This window comes from Lissotriton helveticus, chromosome 1_2, assembly GCF_964261635.1.
Source record: "Lissotriton helveticus chromosome 1_2, aLisHel1.1, whole genome shotgun sequence".
NCBI lineage: Eukaryota > Metazoa > Chordata > Amphibia > Caudata > Salamandridae > Lissotriton > Lissotriton helveticus.
The window spans coordinates 212310396-212335176 of NC_136058.1; the positions used below are offsets into that span (position 1 = coordinate 212310396).

Consider the following 24781-nt stretch of genomic DNA (forward strand, 5'->3'; position numbering starts at 1 on the left):
TATGTTCAGCATTCCAATGTTTATTAGAAAAGGCAGGTCAAATAAAATTGCACAATGGTGTGACCCATTGTGCATAACATGGTATGTATGTTCTACAAAAATTCAATAAATCCTTAAAGGGATTGAAGTTTATTTAAGGTATCTCATGGTTCTAATAAAGAATATTTATCTCAGGAATGTGGTGCTAGACTTTTGTCTTCATTCGCTAAGTCATATCCTTAGAACCGGACACTGAAAAAGGCAATTTTAGATTTCAGAAAATTAGATTTAAAGCAATATTCAGCGAATCCCAGAACTGTACGATCCACTCTGGTCAAATGTGCTATTAAATCATTGCCTGTGAGGTAAATTTCATCAAAATTGTAAGAAAATGCTTCTAAGTTCATTTCTTATAAAATTGACATCACCCAACAGAAAATAGACCTGAACTGTTCTTAGAACCCTGTGAGGGTCAACAGAACCTTCAATACTCTCCTAATGCTGAGTAATCGGTCAAATTCCGGGTTTCAGGTGCTATGTTTTGATAGAAAAAAACACTGGAAATGTCCGATGTAGTTTTGTATTTTTTACAAACCTATATTATTTATGCCCTTAATGTGGGAAATCAGTACAGTAAAAGTCCTTGTGTGACTGTTTAAATGTCGATACTCGATAGTCTAAGACTATAAGTTAAGAATGTTCAGGTTTAAGCATTGGAAATAAGGGATTATTCATAGGGGAGACACAAGGCTCAATCACACCATAATAATTAAATTGTGAGAGAATATCCCTAACTGGGAGTTTAGCTTTATGTTTAATAAGATATTGTGCTTGATAAGGTGAGTATTTATCCCAGCCCGCTAGATTACAATATAAATCTAGAGCTTGCACAAGAGCCCACTCTGCACCACCTAATGCTTTTACTAAGGGTGGGCGTAGTTGGCGGAGTACTACTACGCGGAATTCAACAAACTTGAACAAAAACTCTGTGAATTCTGCAACTTCGCTCCGTTGGACTCCCATTTAATAAAACAGAAACCTCATATAATTTTAGTAAAATAACAAATATCTCTGTGTTTACATGCTAAAATGCACAGTCATTTCACAATAGTGAAAATGAAAATTTAGCAACCAGTGAAAGAGGTGATGATTTTGGGATCCTCAATAACCTAGGGAGAGAACCAAGCAGATGCCTTAAAAACAAAGAGCACATCTTGCTGAATGATTCGGTGGTGGTCCCATCCTCTTAGGACCACCCCAAGCACAGTTATGGGAAAAAATACAATCCCAACCAACCAAAGGCCCTGCAAAGCATTATGGGATGAGATTAGCAGTGGGCAGTGAATATTATAGTATCCAATATCAAAATAATTCTACAAAGAGCTGCAGTTCAACTAGTTGTTACAGGGTGTGCCTCACGAGTCAAATGCAAAAGCATTGAAACCCTTTCATGAAGCTGCAGTTCCACTAGTTGTTACTAGGTGTCCCTCATGAGTCAAATGCAAAAGCATTTGACTTGAGGGACACCTAGCAAAGACTAGTTGAACTGCAGCTTGATGTAATAATGTCAATGCTTTTGTATTTGACTCGTGAGGAACACCTAGTAACGACTAGTTGAACAGCAGCTCTTTGTAGAATTCTGTATCTGATTGGGGCTGTCAGTGGGTATATGTGAATAAGTGTGAGTCTGTGAGTAGATGCATGACTGTCTGAGTGGGTCTGTAAGTAGGGCATGAGGGTCTGTGAGTGGGGCGAGTCTCTGAGGGGGCTCTGAGTAGGGGTGTAAGTCAGCATGGGACTGTCTCAGTGGGACTGTAAATGGGAAGTGAGGGTCTGTGAGGGGGGCATGAGTCTCTCAGAGGGCTTGTTAGTATGTGCATGAATTGGTGCGGGTCTATGAGTGGGTGCATGGGCCTCTGAATGAATATGTGTGAAAGGGTGCATGAGTATCTGAGTAGGTTTCTGAGTGAGTGCAAGATTATCTGATAGGGTCTGTCAGTGGGTGAGTCTGTTAGAGGCTACATGACTGTCTGAGTGGGACTGTAAGTGGGGCATGAGGGTCTGTGATTGGAGCAAGAGTCTTTGAGGGGGTACTGAGTAGGGGTGTAAGTCAGTGTGAGACTTGAGGGGGTTCATGAGTCTCTCAGTGGGTCTGTGAGTGTGTGAATGAGCTGAATTGGGTCTGTGACGGGATGCATGAGTGTGCTGCATGACTGTCTGAGTTGGTCTGTAAGTAGGGCATAGGGGTCTTTGAGTGGGGCATACATCCCTAAGTTGACTTGTTTGTAGGTGTGTAAGTTAGTATGGGTCTGGGAGAGGGCCAAGAGTCTCTGAGAGGAACTATGAGTGTGTACATGAGTCTCTGATGGGGTATGTGACTGGGTGCATGAATCTCTGAGTAGGTCTCAGATTGAGTGCACGAGTCTCTGAGTGGGACTGTGAGTGGGTATACGAGTCTCTGAGTGGGTCTGTCAGTGGGTGTATATGAATATGAGTGAGTCTTTAAGTGGTTGCATGACTGTCTCAGTGGGTCTTTAAGTGATGCAAGAGTGTCTTTGTGTGGGGGCAAGAGTCTCTGAGTGGGTTTGTAAGTAGATGCATTAGTAGTTGTGGGTCTATGAGTGGGCACATAGGCCTCTGAATGAGTGTTTGACAGGGTACATGACTATCTGATTGGGTTTCTGAGGAAGTGCATTAGTATCAGAGTGGGTCTGTCAGTGGGTATAAGTGACATAAGTGTCAGAGTGGGCTTGTGAGTTGGTGCATAAGTCTGTGAGGGGTTTCATGAGTCTCTCAGCTCATCTGTGAGTAGGTGCAAGAGCCTCTGAATAGGTCTACGACTGGGTGCATGCATCTCTGACTGGGTCTCTGAAGGGGTGCCTGAGTCTCTCAGTGGGTCTGTGAGTGGGACATGAGTCAAAGTGTCCCACTCAAAGTGGGCTTGTGAGAAGTTTTTTAAGTTAGTATGGATCTGTGAGGGGGTGCATGAGTCTCTCAGTCAGTCTGTGGGTGGGTGCATTAACCTCAGAATGTGTATGTAACTGGGTAAGGTCTCTAAGTGGTGCATGAGTCTCTGAATGGGTTCATCAGTGGGTCTTTGTGAATATGAGTGACTCTGTGAGTGGCTGCATGACTGTCTCAGTGGTTCTGTATGTGGGGCTTGAGGGTCTGTGAGTGGGGCATGAGTCTCTTAGTATGATTGTGAGTTGATGCGTAAATCAGTGTGTATCCGTGAGGGGTGCATGAGTCACTTAGTGGATCAATGAGTGGGTGAATGAGTCTCTGAGTTGGTGCATGAACCTCTGAGTAAGTCTCTGAGTTGGTGCATGAGTTTCTGAGTGGTCTACTAGTGGGTGTATGTGAATACGAGTGAGTCTGTGAGTGACTGCATGACTGTCTCAGTGGGCTTCTGAGTAGGTGAATAAGTCAGTGTGGGTCTGTGGGAGGGTGCATGATTCTCTCAGTGGGTCTGTGAGGGGCTGCATGAGTCTCTGAGTGGGTATGTCAATAGGTATATGTGAATATGAGTGAGACTGTAAGTATCTGCATGACTTTGTGAGTTAGTCTGTAAGTGGGACATTAGGGAATTTGAGTGGGGCTTGAGTCTGAGAGGGTATGTGAGTAGGTTTTTAAGTGAGTATGGGTCTCTGAGGGTGTGCATGAGTCTCTCAGTGGGTCTGTGAGTGGGTGCACACGCCTCTGAATGGGTCTGTGACTGGGGGCATACGTCTCTGAGCAGTGCATGAGTTTCTGAATGGGCCCATCAGTGGGTCTTTGTGATTATGAGTGACTCTGTGAGTGGCTGCATGACTGTCTGAATGGGCCTGTAAGTGGGGCATGAGGGTCACCTGAGACACCAAACGACTGATAGTTGTGCCTCTTACAAGCTGATCTCGCTGCTCAATGCAGAAGCAAAATTACTGACCACCTGACTGACTCATGTCATACGGTCGCTGATCGACCCAGACCAATCAGGCTTAATGCCAGGTAGAAATACTGCACAAAATTATTGATGCTTACAGGGGGTGTTATGTCAAGCCGTGACATCCATGAATATGCAGCGGTGCTATGTTTGGAAGCACGGATGGCTTTTGACATGGTGCAATGGCCATTGCTGTATATAGTTTTTGAAAAACAGGGATTTGGACCAGAATTCATGGCCTGGATTCGAATTTTATATTCTGACCCACTGGCCCAGGTGAGGGTGAATGGGGGCACATCAACAATTTTCCTTTTGCATCGAAGCATGAGGCAGGGCTGCCCGCTCTCCTCATTGATCTTTGCCTTCCTGCTGGAACAATCGGGGGTCTGGATAAGGGTGACCAGCTAATTAGGGGGCTAAAATGGCCCATGGAGTGGGTAGACAAGATCTCCCTTAATACAGAAAACATCCTATTCTACATGGGTGTTGTAATGGCACTTTGTATGTATTTCTATAAACATGCATTGTAATGGCTTGTGGTGTGAAAACATGCATTGCAGTGGTAGCTGCACTGTAAAATATTTGTTGTAAAAGCATGCATTGTAACGTCATATATTCATTATACATAGCTGATCGGAACACCATACATATATTTGACCTGTATCATAAGTACGAGGGGTAAACAATTAATTGGGACAAGTCATTAATTTATGTACTCCATGAAGATCCCCATGCTTCCCCGGGGATTGCACAGCAAGGGTGGTCATGAAAGGGTTACCCTACCTGGGGATTTATTTTACCAGAGACCCAGACGTTTTTCATGAACACAACCTTGAGCCCCCACTTGCACATCTGCAAAGGGATGTCCAACATTGGAGGGCCCTGCCTCTGACCCTGCTGGGGAAGGCATCACTATTAAAAATCTTGGCCCTGCCTTACTTTCTTCATATGCTCCACAACACTCCATACCCGGTACCGCCTTCATACTTTTGTGCAGTGAAAGCCACAGTTCGTACACTCCTCTGAGACTGGGAGTGCCCCCAGAATATTCCCACCAAAACTGACCGGAGACTGGTATGACAGCGGACTAGCATTCCTGGCCCTTCATAAATACTAATTGGGTGGCCCAGCTTAAGGTGGTCACTCATTGGTTTGACTTACCTCATGATGAGCCCGCATATCGAATGGACCATCAAAATATGTAACCGGGACATCACCTTGGAAGGATCTATGGTGCGAGTAGCTACAAATGACATCCTACCCCGACTTCCGTCATGATACAAATATGGCATGTGATATTGGCGTCATTGGGATGGCAGGGTAGGGTTACCCAGGTGACTCTTTTAAGGGACACAGAGAAACTGGGGGTACTGATGAGCCAGTAGGGCTTTGATAAGTGGGACCTAGTAGGCCTTTGAAGAGTGGGAGACCTGTTGGTCAGAGGGTGAGTGATGTTCTTTGCAGATTACAGAGAGATTACCAACTGGCACATTTGGAGTCCGATCGCTACCTCCAGATCAGTCATACTCTACGAAGGGCACTGCTAGGGGGAGAGGAGCTTCCTGAGGCTTCCCAGCTGGAAGACTGATGACTTGATCGCACATTTTATAATAATTTCCCTGACCTCTTGCCACGCCTTCAAAAAAGATGGGAGGATGATGTGGGACAGCTGGAAAATACAGAATGAAAGGAGGCAATAGCCTCACCTAGAGAGGGGGCCAAACGTAACAGCAAAGATTTGGTAGGCTGCATCCACCTCTACTCTGAGAAAATGCAAGGCAAATATGGATTGATGTATGCTGGCGGAGAGGGTGGTTTGCAAGGGTAAAGGTTGCCCGGACAAATGGACCAAAATTTGAGTAAAGTGCAAAGAATTTATGGGAATGTTATGCATGCCGGTTGTGCAAATTGATTATGTAGAATTGTCTGATGAAAACCTGTTTGAAGGAGAAGGAAACCGTTGCAACGCCAGGGAGATTGAGCTACATTGACTGTGTAGGAATCGATAACGTTTGCCCATTGTTGGACTATGTCTCAATACACTGTGCTATGATAGTTGCTGTCCTAGCAATGCTATGTTTGATTATTGCAAGAAAATTTATTTATTAAAAAAAAAGAAAAATTATTAGCAATTACCTTTGGAATCAGTCCCAACCCTCAAGTCAGCTAACAAAGAGGGGGCACCAATTGGCTGCCACATCAGTAGCAAGGCATGGGAGAAACACTTTTCTACAATTTATTCAGTGGGGAATCAGCCAAGTGTGTAAGCAAGCGGGTTGAGTCAAATACTATTGTGCCTGTTACCCTACATGAAGTGACTATTGCAATACAGCAAAGAACAGAGGGATAGGCACCCCGCCCGGATGGGATAAAATGCAATGATAGTCCATGGGCTCAGCTGTTGATCAATATTTCCAATATTGTAAACTGTGTATCTTTACCTGCCACAAGGGCATCATCAACAGTTGTATCAATTTTCAAAAAGGGCGATCAATCTTCACCTAGCTGCACAGACATTCCAGCTAAAATCTTTGGGAGGGTCCTATATCTTAAAATCATTGAGTGGGTGGATGATTATAAGATTTAGAACCTATGCCGGTATGTTTTTTATACACATATGGGAACACAGGAGAAGTGCCTGAACCTTTGTTTATATTGGGTAAATACACTGTAGTGAAGCACACCCCTATGTATTTAGCGATCAGGGACCCAACTATCGCATTTGACTGTGTGAATCAGTCAAGGCTGTGGCAAATATTACTAGAAATGGGAATGGCAGAACCATAACATGGGCTTCGATAGGAATTCATAGAGCATATTATCAAGCCCATTATCGCCCATTATCAAGCCCATTATCGCCGCTTTTTCGGCAGTTTCCTGCCGATAAAAGCGGCGATAATGTATCGCCCGTCCTTGATAATTTGCCCCTTTGTTCTTTGCTTCTGCATATGTGCCTAAGTTAAGATTCTAATACAATTCCTCAAATAGTAATTTCTGAGACCGAAGACTGGGTTCAACCATGACAATGTATCATAAAGTCTCTTCATCAAAATTATACAAATGGCATGTAAGACTAGCAATATAAGGGATCCATCTACTCATATAACAAAGTAAATTGAACTGTTGGAACCACATTTTCATCGCATTTACTTGGGCATTTGTACATACCAAAGCATAAATATGATTGGCAGGCGCTGGTATAACAGAAATGCATTGATCATACCACCTTTGCTATATTCTTACTTTCATTATTAATTGCATATCAATAACACAGTTTTGCTCATTCATATTTCACTTTTTGTATCACTTTGTGTTTATTTTTTCCCTCGGGGTCTTATCTCCACTCAGCTGATTAGTTGCATTGAGTTAAATGAATTTACAGACGACAGTATGTGAATGCTTAAAGATGCCCATTATTCTCACTTGTAAAAAGGTGGAATACCATGCTCCCAAGCTTGTGGGGTTGACGGATAAATATGTAAACCTTCCAAGCTTGTTGCTTTCTATGATGCCTAGCTGTTTAGCTCAACCATGCACAAAAAAGCAAATGAGCAATACAAGATCTTAGAGCTCATTATTGCAAAAATAGTAAAATAGAGTTATTTCCACAACATTATTGAAGCAAAATAAAGTGACACAACATTAGTTGTATGTGAGACTGTCAATTTAGATGACTGTCAAAAGAAATTCAAAAATACTTGTAATGGTATTCAACTTCTAATTTGACCTTTTCTCTTGACAATGATGATTTAGAATTCTGTCTGTTTCAAACAATTATGACCTTTTTTGTATTGTTCATTCTTGAACACTGTTCATATTTGTATTCATTTAAGATATCCAACCTTTTTGACGTCCTATCAGTGCTTGATCAATTATAATTAAATGTCCAAACAGATGACAAAATAAATGTTAGCACTGCCAAGGAGGGATGGAAGCATATTGGGCATGCTAAACTGGCAGCGGGCTTTGCAGTATCTACCACCCTTGATTTAGTCCACTGGAGGTCTTAAGTTCACGTGGATGAAGGTCACTTCTGTCCACTTGTACGGGTATGCCAGAATGTAAAGCACAAACGAGTGCTAGTATAGATTGTTTAGTTCCCATCCTGTCCTGTTCCTCTAGAACTGAAATGTGACTCCCCTCTTGAATGTTGCACTGTAGTCAATGAAGTAGCAGCCCAGCCTTCTTGGGCAGCCAGAGACACGCATGGAATCAAATACATGGCTGTTCCATTAACCACCACTGATGTCCCTTTCCTAAAAGCAGCCCAAATGAATGGAATCATATACTTATGTTCAATCAAGTTCCTTAAGTCGCACAAAAGGGTCTTGGCTGAATCTAGCTGTCTGTATTTATTATTGCTATCAAGCTTTAGTTAGCTGTTAAGTTCTATCTCCATTTTTACGTTTTTTAAGTGTAAACCTGCCTCTCAATAGCTCTGCAATATTCATGATTTTAAAGCTGCTTCAAAAACAGAAAGTAACTTGCATGCCCAACAAGTAGGTTTCAATTTCAAAAGAGCGATAGGGATATCAACATGTTCAGGGACCCTAGAAATTCTTACATTTTTAATTAGATACTCAATACATGTCACCATCCAATGCTTTTAAGACTCTTACTATCAATTTGCAATATTTAAAGCAAGATACACATTACAGCCCTCTAGGAAATAGCAAGTGTTCTTTCCATGTTGCCATTGAAATATTATTGTCAAGTTCTCTACTCATGGTAGAACTCATTTCAAAATATACTAATCTCGTGTACCTATGACAAACTCCAAAATTAATGCCCAACTATGTTATTCATATTGCCTTTTTGCCAAACTAACAGGAGAGTTATACTACTTCCTAAAGTTTCGAACTATGAGCACAGCTAGATGGCTTTTGATACTAATAGTTTAATGTAAAAGTTTTCTCCAAGCCTTTTTTTCAGGTTTTGCCTGCACAGCACTTGCGCTGTGCTTATGAAATCTATTGCAATCAATATAACTCCTACGAGGGGCTTACATCCCGCCTATACTTTTCATTGGTTCATGTGCTTGCCACTTACTTTTCCTCTGTTTCTTTTGGTTGGAGCATGCTATTTCCTGTTTTTCCTCCTGTGTTTTTTATTATCAGTGGCACATGGCCCACATACTCATTTTTATCCACTTTTGTTGAATGTCTTTCCTATTTGTGAGGAAGCATGTCAGCACCCTTGCTTGTCCCCTCCTCCCCTGACCTCTTACTCTTGACCTCCTGTGTCGCTCTTCACACAGATTCTTATCATCTTGAATGCTCAGCTGCTGTTTTATCCTCAACACTCACTGTGAATTCCATCCTGTGTCTCTGCCCCCATAGCTTACGATCGGACAGGGAACTGAACCCGGGACCCACAGCAAGGAGACAAGCTGAGCCCCGAACAGATAAAATCTGGTCAGCCAAAAGCCATAGCATCCAGAGCAGCCCCAACTCATTGCAAGTACTCCGTCCTGTTAACTTTTCATCCGTGTAGCTTGCCCTTCTTTTCTATTTGTGAGCAAGCGTGTTTGTCGGCTGCATTTTATTTGTTTAGACCAGTTAAAGGGCGGCCACTCTAACCCTTATGCTACATAAGGCTTCCTGGTAAGATTGCTCCGGTGCTCGGTTAACTGCAGCCAGTGGCTACTTCCGCTGCTGCTGCTCCGATCCCATCCAGTTGCATGAAGGGTCACAGGACCATTGGAGGTGGTGCCTCTTTTGGGGCAACAGCTCCTTTCCTGCTGGGGGACAGCTTTTTTTTAATTGCTTGCAATTATTTTGCAAACTGGACACAAAGGTATCGGAGCAGTTTGATTAAGCTAAGGGCATTGCCTTTGATAGGGGTTTGCTGTGAGATGCGTTACCAATGTAACATGTTCACCAGGATCCTTCATTTTCTTTAACAAAGGGTCTCCTGTGCTGTTGTAGTTGCCTAAAGAAGATTCTTTTGAACATTTACTTCGACCGGTCAAATGCAGAGCAAAAGAACATTGCCAGCACTGCTTTGGAACGCATAATGGAAATGCATTTTAATTGTGTGTTCCAAAGGAGTTCCAGCCATCTTGTTTAATGTTGCAGTGTAGCACTACCTCAGCGTCGAATTATACTAGCATGATATCGCCCATCACGAGCGAGCTTTTTGGCATTTGTTCAAATACACATGTGTTGAGGTTCCATGGAGACTTGTACACTTCTGGATTTATGAGCATGGCATGGTTGTGTCCAGAGATTGCCTTTGCCTTGAAAGGTAACACTAATTGTGAAGAGTGTGATGCAGGCAGATCTCTCCCCACGCCACCACATAGCCAACAGCTGCCTCGTGTCCTGCTTCCAGCCGCCGCCTGGTTCCCGTCGTCTCCCGATCCGTCCCCGCCACTGCGTCCTGAGGCCCCGCCCTCCTGCTCCCCATTGGCCACCCCGCTGCTGCCTCCCAGCTGCTCCTCCCTCCCTCCCCCTCTTAAGGGGGCCGCACAGTGAGTGGCGTAGGAGCGACCTTTGACCCTGCTTGTAGGAAGGTCGCTCCCCACTCCACCACACAGCTGCCAGCTGCCTCGTGACCTGCTTTCTGCCGCCGCCTGGTTCCCGCCTCTCCTGATCCTTTCCCGCCGCTGAGTCCATGCGGCCCGCCCCCTCTGCTCCCTATTGGCCACCCCGCTCCCGCCTCCCAGCTGCTCCTCCCTCCCTATCCCCCTCTTATGGAGGCCGCGCAGCAGGCATGCAGCGGACGCACGCAGCAGGCGCGCCAAAGGCAAGCCTATCTGCACCCGTCCGCGCCTGGACCGCGCCCAGCGCCAGAAACCCTGGACACTACGAACGCCACAACACCAAACTCCGCTACGGCGCCAGCACCCTCTACGCACTCAACGCCGGTCGTAACCACACCTGCTTCCAAGCCGCCCCGAAACGGACTCACAGACCTTTCCCCTGCCACACCTGCAGCTTCACCTGCGACAAAACCACCAAACCTCCAAGGGCTGGACCCAACCACCTCCTCTGCATACTCCTTAACACCCGCTCCGCACGCAAACACGCAGTCGAGCTCTGGGATCTGCTCGACACCTTCGCCCCAGACGTGGCCTTCCTGACCGAGACCTGGTGGAACGACTCCTCGGCGCCCGACATCGCCATAGCCATCCCGGACGGCTACAAGATCACCTGCAGAGATCACGCCAACTGAATCGGAGGAGGAATATCCATCATCCACAAATCCACCCTCAAGGTCGCCACCTACGCAGTTGACACCCTCATCACCGCAGATAACCTGCACTTCCGGATCCACTCCGACCCCAACACCACCCTCAGAGGAACACTCATCTACAGACCACCCGGACCCCGAGTTCAATTCAGCGACTCCATCGCCGACCTCGCCAGCACTCACGCACTCACCTCTACAAACTACATCCTCCACGAGGACCTGAATTTCCACTTCGAGAACAACAACGACGCCAACTCGCCACCATGATCGACAACCTCGGCCTCAGACAACTTGTCACCGCACCCACCCAAACCGCTGGCCACATGCTGGACTCCATCTTCTCCACCGCCCACACCACCGAACTCCACTGGACCGACCACCGCTGCATCCATTTCACCTTCAACAAACCAACCCCGCACCACCGCACCCAACAGCTGCCTCGCCGCTGCTGGAGCAAAGTCACCGAAGACCAGCTGATCACCACCCTCGCCCAAAAACCGCCCACTGACTCCACCAACCCAGACACCGCAGCCCGTAACCTCAGACAGCGGATCGACGACTGCGCCAACACCCTCGCCCCACTCAAGAAACCCTCCTGGTTCACCGACGAGCTGCAGACCTCCAAACTCGCCTGCCGGAAACTGGAGAAGATTAGGCTCCACGAACGCACTCCGGACAACCACGCAGCCCACAAGGACGCCACCCGCAGACATCACCACCGCATCAGATTAGCAAAGAGATCCTCCTTCAAAGACTGCCTGGATAACAAAGCACACAACAGCAAAGAGCTCTTCAGCATTGTAAAGGAACTCTCCAACCCCAGCGCCAATGCCAACGACATACCGCCCTCACAAGAACGGTGCAACTCACTAGCCATCTTCTTCCACCACAAGATCGCTGACATCCATGACAGCTTCAACACCATGACCGCCCCGACCATGCCAGACCCCGACTCCCCTGTGAACACCACCAGCGCCAACCGCCTGACCTCCTGGTCCAACGTCAACGGCGACAAGACACGCAAGGTCATGAACTCCATCCACTCAGGATCTCCGTCAGACCCGTGCCCACACCACGTATTCAACAAAGCAGGCGCTGCCATCGCACCCCAACTACGGAAGGTCATCAACATCTCCTTCGAACAGCGACATATCCGGAAAGCTGGAAGCACGCCGAAATCAATGCCCTCCTCAAGAAGCCCAAGCCGGACCCCAAGGACCTCAAGAACTTCCGGCCCATCTCCCTGCTCCCGTTCCCGGCGAAGGTCATCGAGGAAATCGTCAACATGCATCGACAACAACATTTTGGACCCGTCCCAGTCCGGGTTCAGACAAAACCACAGAACCGAGACAGCCCTCATCGCCGCCACAGACGACATCAGGCGCCAACTAGACAGCGGCGAAACATCAGCCTTCATCCTCCTGGACCTGTCAGCCGCCTTTGACATGGTCTGCCATCGCACTCTAAAGACATGCCTCCTAGAAGCCGGAATCCAAGAGAAGGCCCTTGACTGGACCACGTCCATCCTCTCCTGCAGAACCCAGAGCGTCCGCCTCCCACCCTTCCGATCCGAGGCCACCAACATCATCTGCGGCGTCCCCCAGGGCTCATCCCTCAGCCCGATGCTGTTCAACATCTACATGCCCCCCTCACACAAGTGGCCCGCCAACACGACCTCAACATCATCTCCTATGCCGATGACACCCAGCTCATCCTCTCCCTCACCAAGGACCCGCACAGCGCCAAAACCAACCGCTGCGAGGGAATGAAGGCCGTCGCCGACTGGATGAGGAACAGCCGCCTGAAGCTGAACTTGGACAAGACAGAGGTACTCATCCTCGGACCCAACCCCTCAGCCTGGGTCGACTCCTGGTGGCTGACCACACTGGGAACAGCACCGACACCCATCGACCATGCACGCAACCTAGGATTCATCCTCGACTCCTCCCTCTCCATGTCTAAACAGGTCAACACCATCTCCTCCTCCTGCTACAACACCCTCCGCATGTTCTGCAGGATCTACAAGTGGATCCCGACCGAAATAAGAAAAACGGTGACACAGGCCCTCGTCTGCAGCAGACTGGACTATGGCAACACACTCTACACAGGAATCCCAGCCAAACACCTACAACGCATCCAAAACGCCTCCGCCCGACTGATCGTCAACGTCCCCCGCCGCAGCCACATCACCCCCCACCTGAGAGATCTACACTGGCTCCCCAGGATCACCTTCAAGCTCCGCACCCATGCACACAAAGCACTCCACAACACCGGACCAGCTTACCTGAACAGCAGACTCAGCTTCTACACCCCGACCAACCAGCTCTGCTCCGCCAGCCTCGCCCTCAACCTCCGGCGGCAGATCCTTCTCCTACCTCGCCGCCAAGACCTGGAACACCCTCCCTACCAACCTACCGCAGACCCAAGACCTACTCGCCTACCGAAGACTCTTCAAGATCTGGCTCTTCGAGCAGTAGCAGCGTCCCATCCCCTCAGCGCCTTGAGACCCTCACGGGTAAGTAGAGCACTTTATAAGTACTCTGATAAATTGATTGATTGGTTGATGTTCACGGCATACCTGCATGTTTAAAAGGTAAATTGCATAAAACATTTATATATGACTAATACAGCGGGTTTAGCATTTATAATAAATAGACACACTAGGCCAGTTTCCAGGATGACTGTTGCACAGTGATATTAACAATCTCTGCATTATTTTTTTTAGGAATGACTTTATTTCAAATGGCATATCAAATTACTCAAGCATGATAGTGCCCACCACGGGTTGGCGTGTACAGTATGGGGTTGCTTTGGCAATTGTAAGCAAAATACACATGTCAAGGTTGCACAGTGTTAATTGCACTTAGGAATAATGAGTACAGCACAGAATAGTCGGGATAATGTCTTTACATTGAAAGGCACAATGAGTTGTGAATTGCTTGATGTTCACGGCACATCTGCATGTTGGTAATAAGAAAAGCACAGTACTTTTACTTATGATTAACAATGCGGCTTTGGCATTGGTAATACACACTTGACCAGTTTCAAGAGTGACCATTGTACTGTAAAATGAATTATGCTGTACAAAAGGGGTTGGCGATGGACGGAGCATCTGAACCAATCAAACACTCACACCCAGACAACAGATCTGGGTTTAATCCATCACCGTTCTTTAGCCCACTCTGCCACCCTAGTTTAGACATGGCCATATGCAAATCAGTCTGACCCTGTGCCTCATGGGAACACACTGATTTATGCACACACCAGCATGTGAGGCATACAGACTTGTGCATGATACACAGCTCAGTACCCATCAGCATGTGTCCTAACACTCGGTGAAACGACTCTCACACTGTTATGATGGGCTAAGTGGTAGTATACTTGCTCTACTGTGTTTCTAAAGATGACATATCTTTCAGAAATCTTCATAAACCGCTGATTTATTAGAGTCTGTTTTCTTAGGTGACACTAGTGGAGAGTGTTTTGAAGGAGGGGATTGAACTACCAGGAGAAAATGTTAAGACTTAGGCTTACTTTTTCTCCGTTGTGTTGGCATAGATTGGAATTGAGTAATGTTTTTGACACACAACGCATTCTACTCCTGAAGGGTGAGTTATGTAAGCACAATTACAAGGTAAATTGAACAGAGATTAGTAATTAAAATGCTGCCACGGTATAAGGATGTTCCCCTTTTTAGGTCGAGCGTGAGCCAGCAAGCTTGTGCTGCTCTGCAAAGAGCTGTGGTAGTTCAATACGGAGAGAAGCCCCACCACTCCCCATCCTTATTTTTTATTGGCTTGTGTGATTGTCCTTCGTACATGCTGTCTTCTGATTCATTATGAGGCGTGTTAGTCCCTTCTTAACAAAGCCATGTTGTCCATGACTTCCCCTGCCCTCCCTCCCTCCCTACTGATTTCCCTGCCTTCTCCCCCCCCCCGCCCTTCCTCCCGCGTTGTCCGTGATGCCAAGTTGCCAAACATTTGCAATGCAATAGGTCTCGCGTAATTGGAGACCTATTGCATTGCAAATGCTTGTTTGTGTTTTTAGTTGCACATCCTCTCTTTCTCTAGTGCTCTATGATCCCCCTGGTGTTGCAAATGCGCATTAGCCTGGCTCCCCGTGCCGGGGTTGCTGCATTCCGTCATGTGAGCTGCCTTCTCTCTGGCCGAGAGGGCCTCTGTGCACAAGCAGTGGCTGCTGGGGAGTGAGAAGGTTTCAGTCTGGCACCCAGGGCGACAAGGGCTCACCATATACGTTCCAGGGGAGAAGAGTGCCACAAAAGAGTGCCGGACAGGAGGCCACATCACGTAACCCGTCCCATATGACTGATCCCAGGCACACAACACCCATTGGGCTCACGGGGCTTCAGCCCCCCACAACCCCCCGCCCCCCCGTCGTGTGTGTCAGCCCGGGCAGAGACAGCTTCACGGGCTGGCGAGCATCTAATTGCAGCTGCACCCGAGTACTTAACAGGTCTTTTAAAGACCATTTACTTGTAAATGAGGATTTTGTTGTGTGTTCACCCCTTCTTACAGCCACTCTGTCCGTGTTTGGAAGAATTACCCCCCCCCCCCCGAAATATTTTCCACCCCCCCACCCCCCGAAATTTGGCTCTAGTTGCCCGCCTGACTAATCCATAGTGCACTTGCGGGTACATTGGCTTTTAAATGCATCCCTGGGGCATTTTGTTGTGGTCTCTGCATCCCAAGTGCACCTCAGGGTCCCCGCTGCACTACGAGGGTGCCTGTTGTGAGAAAACATTGTAACCCCTACTGCGTGCCAGGATCTCTTCGGATCCTGTGAGGCACTCTGCGGGTTCTTTATTAGCCTCTCCTTGTCCTGAAGGCACCTTAGGGTATATTCTGTGCCCAGGCATCCTTCAGTCACTAGTGCATCCTGGTAACACCCTGATGCCCTATTATATCACAATTGCCTTCTGAATGCACTTTTATCACCAGGGCACCTCTTCTGGGCCCTAAAGGCTTTTTGATGCCCCTTCGAAGTCCCACGTGCACTTTGGTATTCCTTCAAAAATCTGAAGGACACCTAATACCCCCTCCTACGCATCCTAAGGGCACCTTGGTTACTCCCCAGGCACAGTTGTTATCCCCTCCTTGACCAGCTGTTACCTTGATGTCTCTTCTGTATCCTCAGGTGCCTTGCTAACTAAACCCCTTTATGCCCGAAACACCTTGCTGGAACCTGGTGTAATGCAGATGCCTGGCAGAGAGCCAAGTACTAAGGATTCTCAGCACTTAAAGCAGTGTGATGGAGGTGTAAAAAAAGCTCACTGGTCCATGAGCAAATGCCCTTACTGGCCTAACTTACAATACCTTTAAATAGCCTTTGCAGCTGGGGCGGAATCAGTCACTTATCAAGGTGCCTTAGCATGTCATACCTGTGTGGTGTACTCGGCGTACTTTGCTCCTCTTTATGAAGGTGTTTTAATTCCTGCATGCTTTATGCTGTATCACCGAAGTTTTTGTTGCAGCTCCAGGGGTGTCTGGAAAATGAGTATTTTGTTGTTGGATACTGTTTCATTCTGTACAGTGCTTGGGCGGCCCAGAATTTGATGGGTTTTCACATTATGTGCTGGCTAACGATGTTGGGTGTATGTGTTTCTTGTTAATTTATTATAGACATTTACTTCTACGTTACAGGTTTGGCAATCTCTCTGCCAGCCAGCTATCTCTCGTACCCTTTCCCCCCTCTCTCTCACTCTCTCATGCACTCTTCCCACTTCTCTCATATGGTTCACTTCAACTCTTCAAACACAATTTCTTTCCCAAACTCTTTCAAGTTTTCCATCCCTCCAAAACATGCCCTACTCTTCTTCTTAGGGTATCTTCGGCGTTCACAAATGCTCCCTCTTCAGACATCTGTAGCCTACTCCCCCCTTCTTTAGCTCTTTCTCATACACTTTTGAAGAGGTGTGGCGCAGTGGCCAGGCGACTGACGCCGGAACATGGGGGCTCAGATCCCCGTACCGGCGGCAGGTCAGCTCAGCACTATGTGACTCTGGGCAATAGCTTTACAAACACTGGATTTGCATTTCCATTTCCATTTTACTTTCTGCTCCTGCCTTTAGTTAATTTACTACTTCTTCAGCAAACCTCCTAGCCCTCTCTACCATCATTTCTATATATTCTGTGCAGCTCTCAACACTATCTATTGATGATACCCAGGTCCACTGGTATCATGCAATTGTGCGGTCAATGTCACACTGCCGCATTTGCCTCATAATCCATCATCTGCTACGTAATCTGCACTTAGATCTTGAGTAAAATAAAAAAAGTTTCTAGCTCAAACGGTTCAAAAGTTACTAAAATTGCAACAACACGAGTTTCTGTGCTGTAAAATGCCATTTTATTTTATTTTTTATTGTTTTAAAAAATTAAATCTGTTCATTCAACAGTTGCGTAATACACCATTACAAACAATACAGACATATGGCACAATCTGGCGGTATTGGGCAGAAGGAACAGTACAGTCTCAATCAAAGAATAATGCATAATAACTGACCCCAGTAGCACTGGGTAAAATGCCATTTTAAAAGTTTGACTCATTACATTTCTGTTGCTTATTGCTATGACTGCGTGCTGAACTGGTACTAATAAGGTGCAATTTATGACCCAGACAGTATTAACACATATAAAAAGGACAAAATAATAAAGGAAAACTATTAGAAAATATGATGCATCACGCCGCATAATTTGCCTTTTCTTACCACATTATTTAATCAAACCTGTCACATAATTTGGCCTTCTCCCACCACATAATTCCAGTGTCCCTTACCATTCCACATAATTCCACAACAAAAATATATTGCACACCGCACATTTCCACCACACGAAATAAATTACACAAATATCAATTCCACTGTAATCCACATAATTCCACTCACTTCCACATCCACTCCAAATAAAATCACATTAGTGAAAATATTATCATTTACAATGCCAAAAGCTCTAATTCTCCCAAATGTGAGACCTTTCGCATTGAAAATGCTTGTTTTGTTGTTGCTGTAAACAGGCTGAAATAGTTTCACTAATTGTTTAGTGTTTACTCCCCCCGATGAGGCACTGTAGTGCTTTCCTTACACGTTACTCCTTGTGTTCCTAATGTTCATAATTGCACTCATATGAAGTCTGTAGCAAATGTATAATATACAATCATGCCACTTCATGAGCTTTTCACTGTTATTTTGGTGGCAAAAAGTTATTATATAGTGAAATAAGATGCAGTTTGATCTGAACTGTCTGTTTTTGTCCCCATAACCCACCCGCCCCATCTATTTCTTCTCCAACAGTCCAATTCTTCTACCTCCACGCACCTGCCTCCATCTGTTTTTTTCTCCACAGGCCCCCGCCTGTTACCACCCGAACCCGCTCTGCCATTTATGCAATTAAGGTGTGCGTACTATCTAATTTTGTGCAATTAGGCATGTTCAAGTAAAAAAAAAAATTGCTATAAAGAAGCCAGCATTTACCGCCTCATAGCACTTTTTGCTTTCATTTAAGCCATGTTGCCATGTTTCATAGGTGACATCTATTGGCTTTGCCAATGCTTGGTTCTTTTTCATGTGAAAGGGATAGTTTAATAGAACTGATGTGGGTACAAATGGACCATTAATTTAGTTTGTATTTAGGCTATTCTTGATGAACAGAGAATATGGCATAGGCTAATGGGTTTGCCTCTGTAACTTTTCCATCTGAAATAAACCAGGCATATTGATTTGGAGCTGTTGAACCTCAGGTTCAGATGGGGATGCAACAGATGAAACTTTGGTCGATACTATGGTCCTCTAAGACTACAGGTTTAGTGTTGTCCAGTTCTTCCCTTGTCCACGACATCAGGAAGTGATTAATCATTTCATGTTCTGTTGGCTTGATGAAAGGTAAGGGTCTATATGTTATACCTGAATACATTATTTCCACACGAAGATAGGCTTCATCCTAAAATGTATCATCTTATTCAGTCTACTGCCCAATTCTGTCTCAAAAAACATATTTTTGTTAGATTTGTGGAAATTCCAAAGATGTTTGATGGCATCATCTGCACTGTCTAAACTGCACATATTCATGAACATGTGAAGTTCCAAGAACTATAGTGTATAATTCAGAGCACAGAGCTAGTTATGAGATTTAAATGATTAATTGAAGTTTCTTCTACCTTAAAATACACGTACTAACTCCCAAATAGGTAGTGATAGGTTGGAAACAAATGAGTTAATTTATTAATATCACCACATTAAATCCTCCAAATGCCATCAGCGCTGGTCTTAGGGATCTTTTTTTGGGAAAAATGCCATCTATCCAGAGTACAGACTCAAATTAGTTGGCTTAAGAACTGTATTGTTTGAGTGACCATTGTTATAGAATTATCTTCCTGAAAGCTGAGGTGTTCTTGGAAACTCAATGGAATCTGGAAATTTAAAAGTAGACAAAGAGCATAAAATCCTCAAAAGGCAATTTAATGGGACCTTATATCTAAAAATCATCTCACTCCCAATCAAGCTCTGTCAATGCAACATTATTTTTTAAATGCACTAATGACTCAGTCAGTATTGCAGTTCCTTACACCAGTGCATGCCTGAATTGAAGATATATCATGAGTACCAAAATTGTAAAATAAATGGCCTTTACCTGATCTGCACACCAAACCCACGTTGCAATTACAGTGAGGCCAAATATCAGTCCTGGCCAGGGAAGGTCACCTGTGAGAGCATCTCTGAACAAGTGAAATGAATCAGCACGTGGAAGGTGGCAGGTGGTGTTAGGTACTGTCACATTGGGAATTGCTGTCATGTACTTTTCAACAAGTCCAGGATACCAACCAATCTTATTAAATGCTGAAAAGAAAATAGATTCATCTTTTACTGTACAGAAATACAGACCCATAACCTCATATGTGCGGAAAGTTAGTCAGGTTTGGTTTGTTCTGTGGAAAAAGAATCATTTGGATAAACCCTGTTTAACTTTTCAGTTTTCTCACACACTGAAAGTAGATATTCTTGAAATAGATACGTCTGCGATTTCTAAAATACTAAGTCATAGATATGAAGATACTTGAAAAAAAATGTGGAATGTGTGTCATTTAACTAACATCACACAGCTATACCATCCCAAACAATCACAACAATTAGCATGTCCTTGCAACTCGGTGAGTTTTGCAGGCCTGACCTCTGAAACTATGGTGGCTAAGAAGAATCTTTTTCCATCACCTCACTCTTATCTTCTACCTCTGGCCTAAATGGTATCCTGCCTAGAAATAGTGTTAATTTTGTTTAAGTATGGGCGAAATTTGCGAATTTGGGTTCCGCAAATTCACGTGAAATCGAATTCGCAATCCGCAAAATCCGCGAATTCGTGCGAATTTGCGGATTTTTGTTTTTTTGCGTGTTCACTGGGTTTTTTGAGTGTTTGTGGGGTTTTTTGCGTGTTCACGGGGCTTTTTGCGTGTTCGCGAGTCGCTTGCATGGTGAAGTAACCCATGCGGTCATGTATGGGCACAGCACCCTCTGGTTCACCACTGCCACCCTCTGGTTCATCACTGCCACCCTCTGGTTCACCACTGCCACCCTCTGGTTCACCCCTGCCACCCTCTGGTTCACCCCTGCCACCCTCTGGTTCACCACTGCCACCCTCTGGTTCAGCACTGCCAATCTCTGGTTCACCCCTGCCACCCTCTGCTTCAGAACTGTCACCCTCTGGTTCACCCCTGCCACCCTCTGGTTCACGACTGCCACCCTCTGGTTCATCACAGCACCTCTGGTTCACCACTGCCACCCTCTGGTTAACCACTGTCACCCTCTGTTTCAGCACTGCCACCCTCTGGTTCACCACTGCCACACTCTGGTTCACCCCTGCCACCCCTGCCACCCTCTGGTTCACCACTGCCACCCTCTGGTTCATCACAGCACCCTCTGGTTCACCCCTGCCACCCTCTGGTTCAGCACTGTCACCCTCTGGTTCACCACTGCCACCCTCTGGTTCACGACTGCCACCCTCTGGTTCATCACAGCACCTCTGGTTCACCAGTACCTTCCTCTGGTTAACCACTGTCACCCTCTGGTTCAGCACTGCCACCCTCTGGTTCACCACTTCCACTCTCTGGTTCACCCCTGCCACCCTCTGGTTCACCCATGCCACCCTCTGGTTCACCACTGCCACCCTCTGGTTCACCCCTGCCACCATCTGGTTCATCACTGCCACCCTCTGGTTCACCCCTGCCACCCTCTCGTTCAGCACTGCCACCCTCTGGTTCAGCACTGTCACCCTCTGGTTCACCCCTGCCACCCTCTGGCTCATCACTGTCACCCTCTGGTTCATCACTGCCACCCTCTGGTTCACCACTGCCACCCTCTACCGAGACCTTTTGTGACGCAGCGGCAGCACAAAAGATGCGCCATGGTGCTGGGTATTAACAACGTGACACATCTGAGAGATGCGTCAGGTTGTAAAGCCCTGCGCCATCAGGAGGCGTTCTGGCACAGGGGAGGGCGTTCCTGTGCAGGAACGCCTCCTAAAAGTGGCTGTGTGAAATCTACAAGATTTCACTCAGTCACTTGTAGGCCAATGCTGCGTCAAAGCCCTGCGCCTGCTTGAAGCAGGCGCAAGGCTTGATGCAGCATTGGGGAGATAGGGCCCCCCAGAGCATTGCTGGAGCTGCCTTTATTCTCGCAGACAGAACAGAAGCATCTAGGTTTAAGCCATGCCCTACCTCCATTGAAGAAAAACAGTTTCAGGGTAGAGCTGAGGAGTGGGGACGCAATAGGCCCCACGGATCTTGCAATCTGTAGAGAATTAGAGAGTCAATCGGGTTCAGAACTTGATTTTCCAGAAGGTGCCGCAAACGGTGCACTTTCCACTGCCCATCTTGCATTATTGGAACGTCAACAAATAGAAGGAGGGAAAATAAGGCACTGTTTTATTAGCGCATGTCTTGGGTCGAGAAAATATTGTTTGGTTGCCTTTCACCGCGCTCCTCACACCAGAAAACTGAAATTGGTTTATATCAGCACACACTAAACTAAACATTTTAGCACGTCAATCACCATCATTTATTGAGTTAAGATGGTCAGAGAGATAGGGAGGCGGTTATTGAAGCAAAAGTGGTAGCATGGAAGATCGGGAGCCCTGCCGCCTGATTCCTATGTCATTCAGACGTCAGTTTCAGGCAGTCTTTGGACCCAACCTCGGAAAAGCAGGAAAATAAACTCTTCAGTTTCTTAAAAAGACATGTCTGTGTTTAGTGCGCCATTTGTTCCAGAGCAAGGTGCTCGCAGTTCACCACCCACTTTTACTAAAGGCACGCTGCCAAGGATGCTAGTAAGGAGCCATAAAATCGTTTTTTGTACTCCTCTGCATGACGTGGTCATCCTAATAAAAAAAAAGACTTTCACAGTTATAAACAATTATGAGGGAAAGACTTTGAAGTGGAGTTGAATCATGCAAACCACGCAGAAAGTGGACGTGTGCATACACGTGCATTCTATGTAACTTTAGACAATACACAGCACAGCATCTCCCACGGCAGCTGTAATCAATGGGTACGGAGTGCATTATGTACAATGTTATCTGCAGGTTGTTGTTGGAATCTATAAGATTGAAGCTTCATAGGGTAGCGTGCCATGCGACCTCATCCAACACCCATGTAAATGTGTTCAGTTGGTCATGTGCCAGTCATTAGGGGTTCTTTATGGGTCTTCCTACTGCAGAGACCCGCCAGCAGGTGGATCCCTCAGTAAGTGTGGTCAGTGGATGCTGTAATGTGCTTCATTTTCTTGTGTTTTGCTTGGTCAACGCCCAGTTAGGCGCTGGGAATTGTGGCTTTCCTCCATCACTTGGGCCTGTGTTGGTGTGCCTGTAGTGTTAAGGTATGTATTGGTTGGGTTAGTTGAGCTCTGGGGATAGTCAGTGTGATTACAAAAATGGCGAGAAGGACCCCACAAACCCACCTTATGGCAGTCAGACTCACTCGCTAGGCTCACTCGCCACCGAGCACTCAGATCAAACTTTTACGCCCCCCTACTTCCAAATGTCACCAGCCACCACTGGGCGCACAATAACTGGCGCATCCCTGGGGATGCGCCAGTTTTTGTTAATCTGCCCCTATACATTTAGCCAACAAGGGAGCACTTACTGATTAGACAGTAGAAAGTACTCCAGTTGAGTAGAGGTATTGCTCAAAAACGTGGCATCTTCGTGGACAAACACACATGGCGGGATTCATTCTGCCCCCTGTTAGACTCGTTTTTTCTGCCCTTCTGCCCTCTGTTAGACTCGTTTTTCCCTTGTTTTTCTGCCCTTCTGCCCCTGTAAGACTCGTTTTTTCTGCCCTTCTGCCCTCTGTTAGACTAATTTTTCCCTTGTTTTTCTGCCCTTCTGCTCTGTGTTAGACTCGTTTTTTGTGCCCTTCTGCCCTCTGTTATTCATTTGTTTTTGTGCCCTTCTGCCCTCTGTTAGACTCGTTTTTGTGCCCTTCTGCCCTCTGTTAGACTCGTTTTTGTGCCTTTCTGCCCTGTTAGACTCATTTTTTCCTTGTTTTTCTGCCCTTCTGCCCTTTGTTAGACTGCTTTTTGTGCCTTTCTGCCTTCTGCATCACCACATCATCACTCAGCGCTACCCCAGCATCATTCAGCACCACCACATTATCCCTCCGCACCACCACATTATCACTCAGCACTACCACAGCACCACTCAGCACCATCACAGCATCACTCAGCACCACCACAGTATCACTCAGCACCACAACAGCACCACTCAGCACCACCACAGCATCACTCAGCACCAACACATTATCACTCATCACCACCACAGCACCACTCAGCACCACCACAGCATCACTCAGCACCGCCACAGCATCAATCAGCACCACCACAGCACCACTCAGCACCACCACAGCATCACTCAGCACCACCACAGCACCACTCAGCACCACCACAGCACCACTCAGCGCCACCACAGCATCACTCAGCGCCACCACAGCATCACTCAGCGCCACCACATTATCACTCAGCACCACCACAGCACCACTCAGCACCACCACAGCATCACTCAGCACCACCACAGCATCACTCAGCACCACCACAGCACCAATCAGCACCACCACAGCACCACTCAGTGCCACCACAGCATCACTCAGCACCACCACAGCATCACTCAGCACCACCACATTATCACTCAGCACCACCACAGCACCGCTCAGCACCACCACAGCATCACTCAGCACCACCACAGCATCACTCAGCACCACAACAGCACCACTCAGCACCACCCCAGCATCACTCAGCACCATCCCAGTATCACTCAGCACCACCACAGCACCACTCAGCATCACCACAGCACCACTCAGCACCACCACAGCACCACTCAGCGCCACCCCAGCATCAATCTGCGCAACCATTCAACAACAACTAGTTCAAATATGTTCTCTCAATGTTTCAAACTTTATTACAAATGTCACAAAAAGATGTTAATATTTCACTTCTGTTCTTGGATTTTCGTCATAATAAAATACACTGAACATAATCTTCACAAAAGTTATTTACAAAAGTTTAAGCTATTGCCATTATAAATTAAAATTACTTTTATTTAAGTATTAATTATTTAAAAAAATTAAAAGCCATTGTAAGTTGTTATATCAATACAGCTAAGTCATGTAAATACAAAATATGTTGCATTA

General features: G+C 46.3%; 1 protein-coding gene across 1 annotated transcript in view; it reads right to left on the reverse strand.

Annotated features, from left to right (window-relative positions):
- Positions 1 to 24781, reverse strand: part of LOC144799857 (sodium/glucose cotransporter 4-like) — an 803794-nt gene that overhangs the window by 518743 nt on the left and 260270 nt on the right. Inside the window, exon 7 of the mRNA XM_078671442.1 lies at positions 19741 to 19946. Within this exon, the coding sequence (XP_078527568.1) occupies positions 19741 to 19946 (206 nt within the window). The remainder of the gene's footprint in view (positions 1 to 19740; positions 19947 to 24781) is intronic.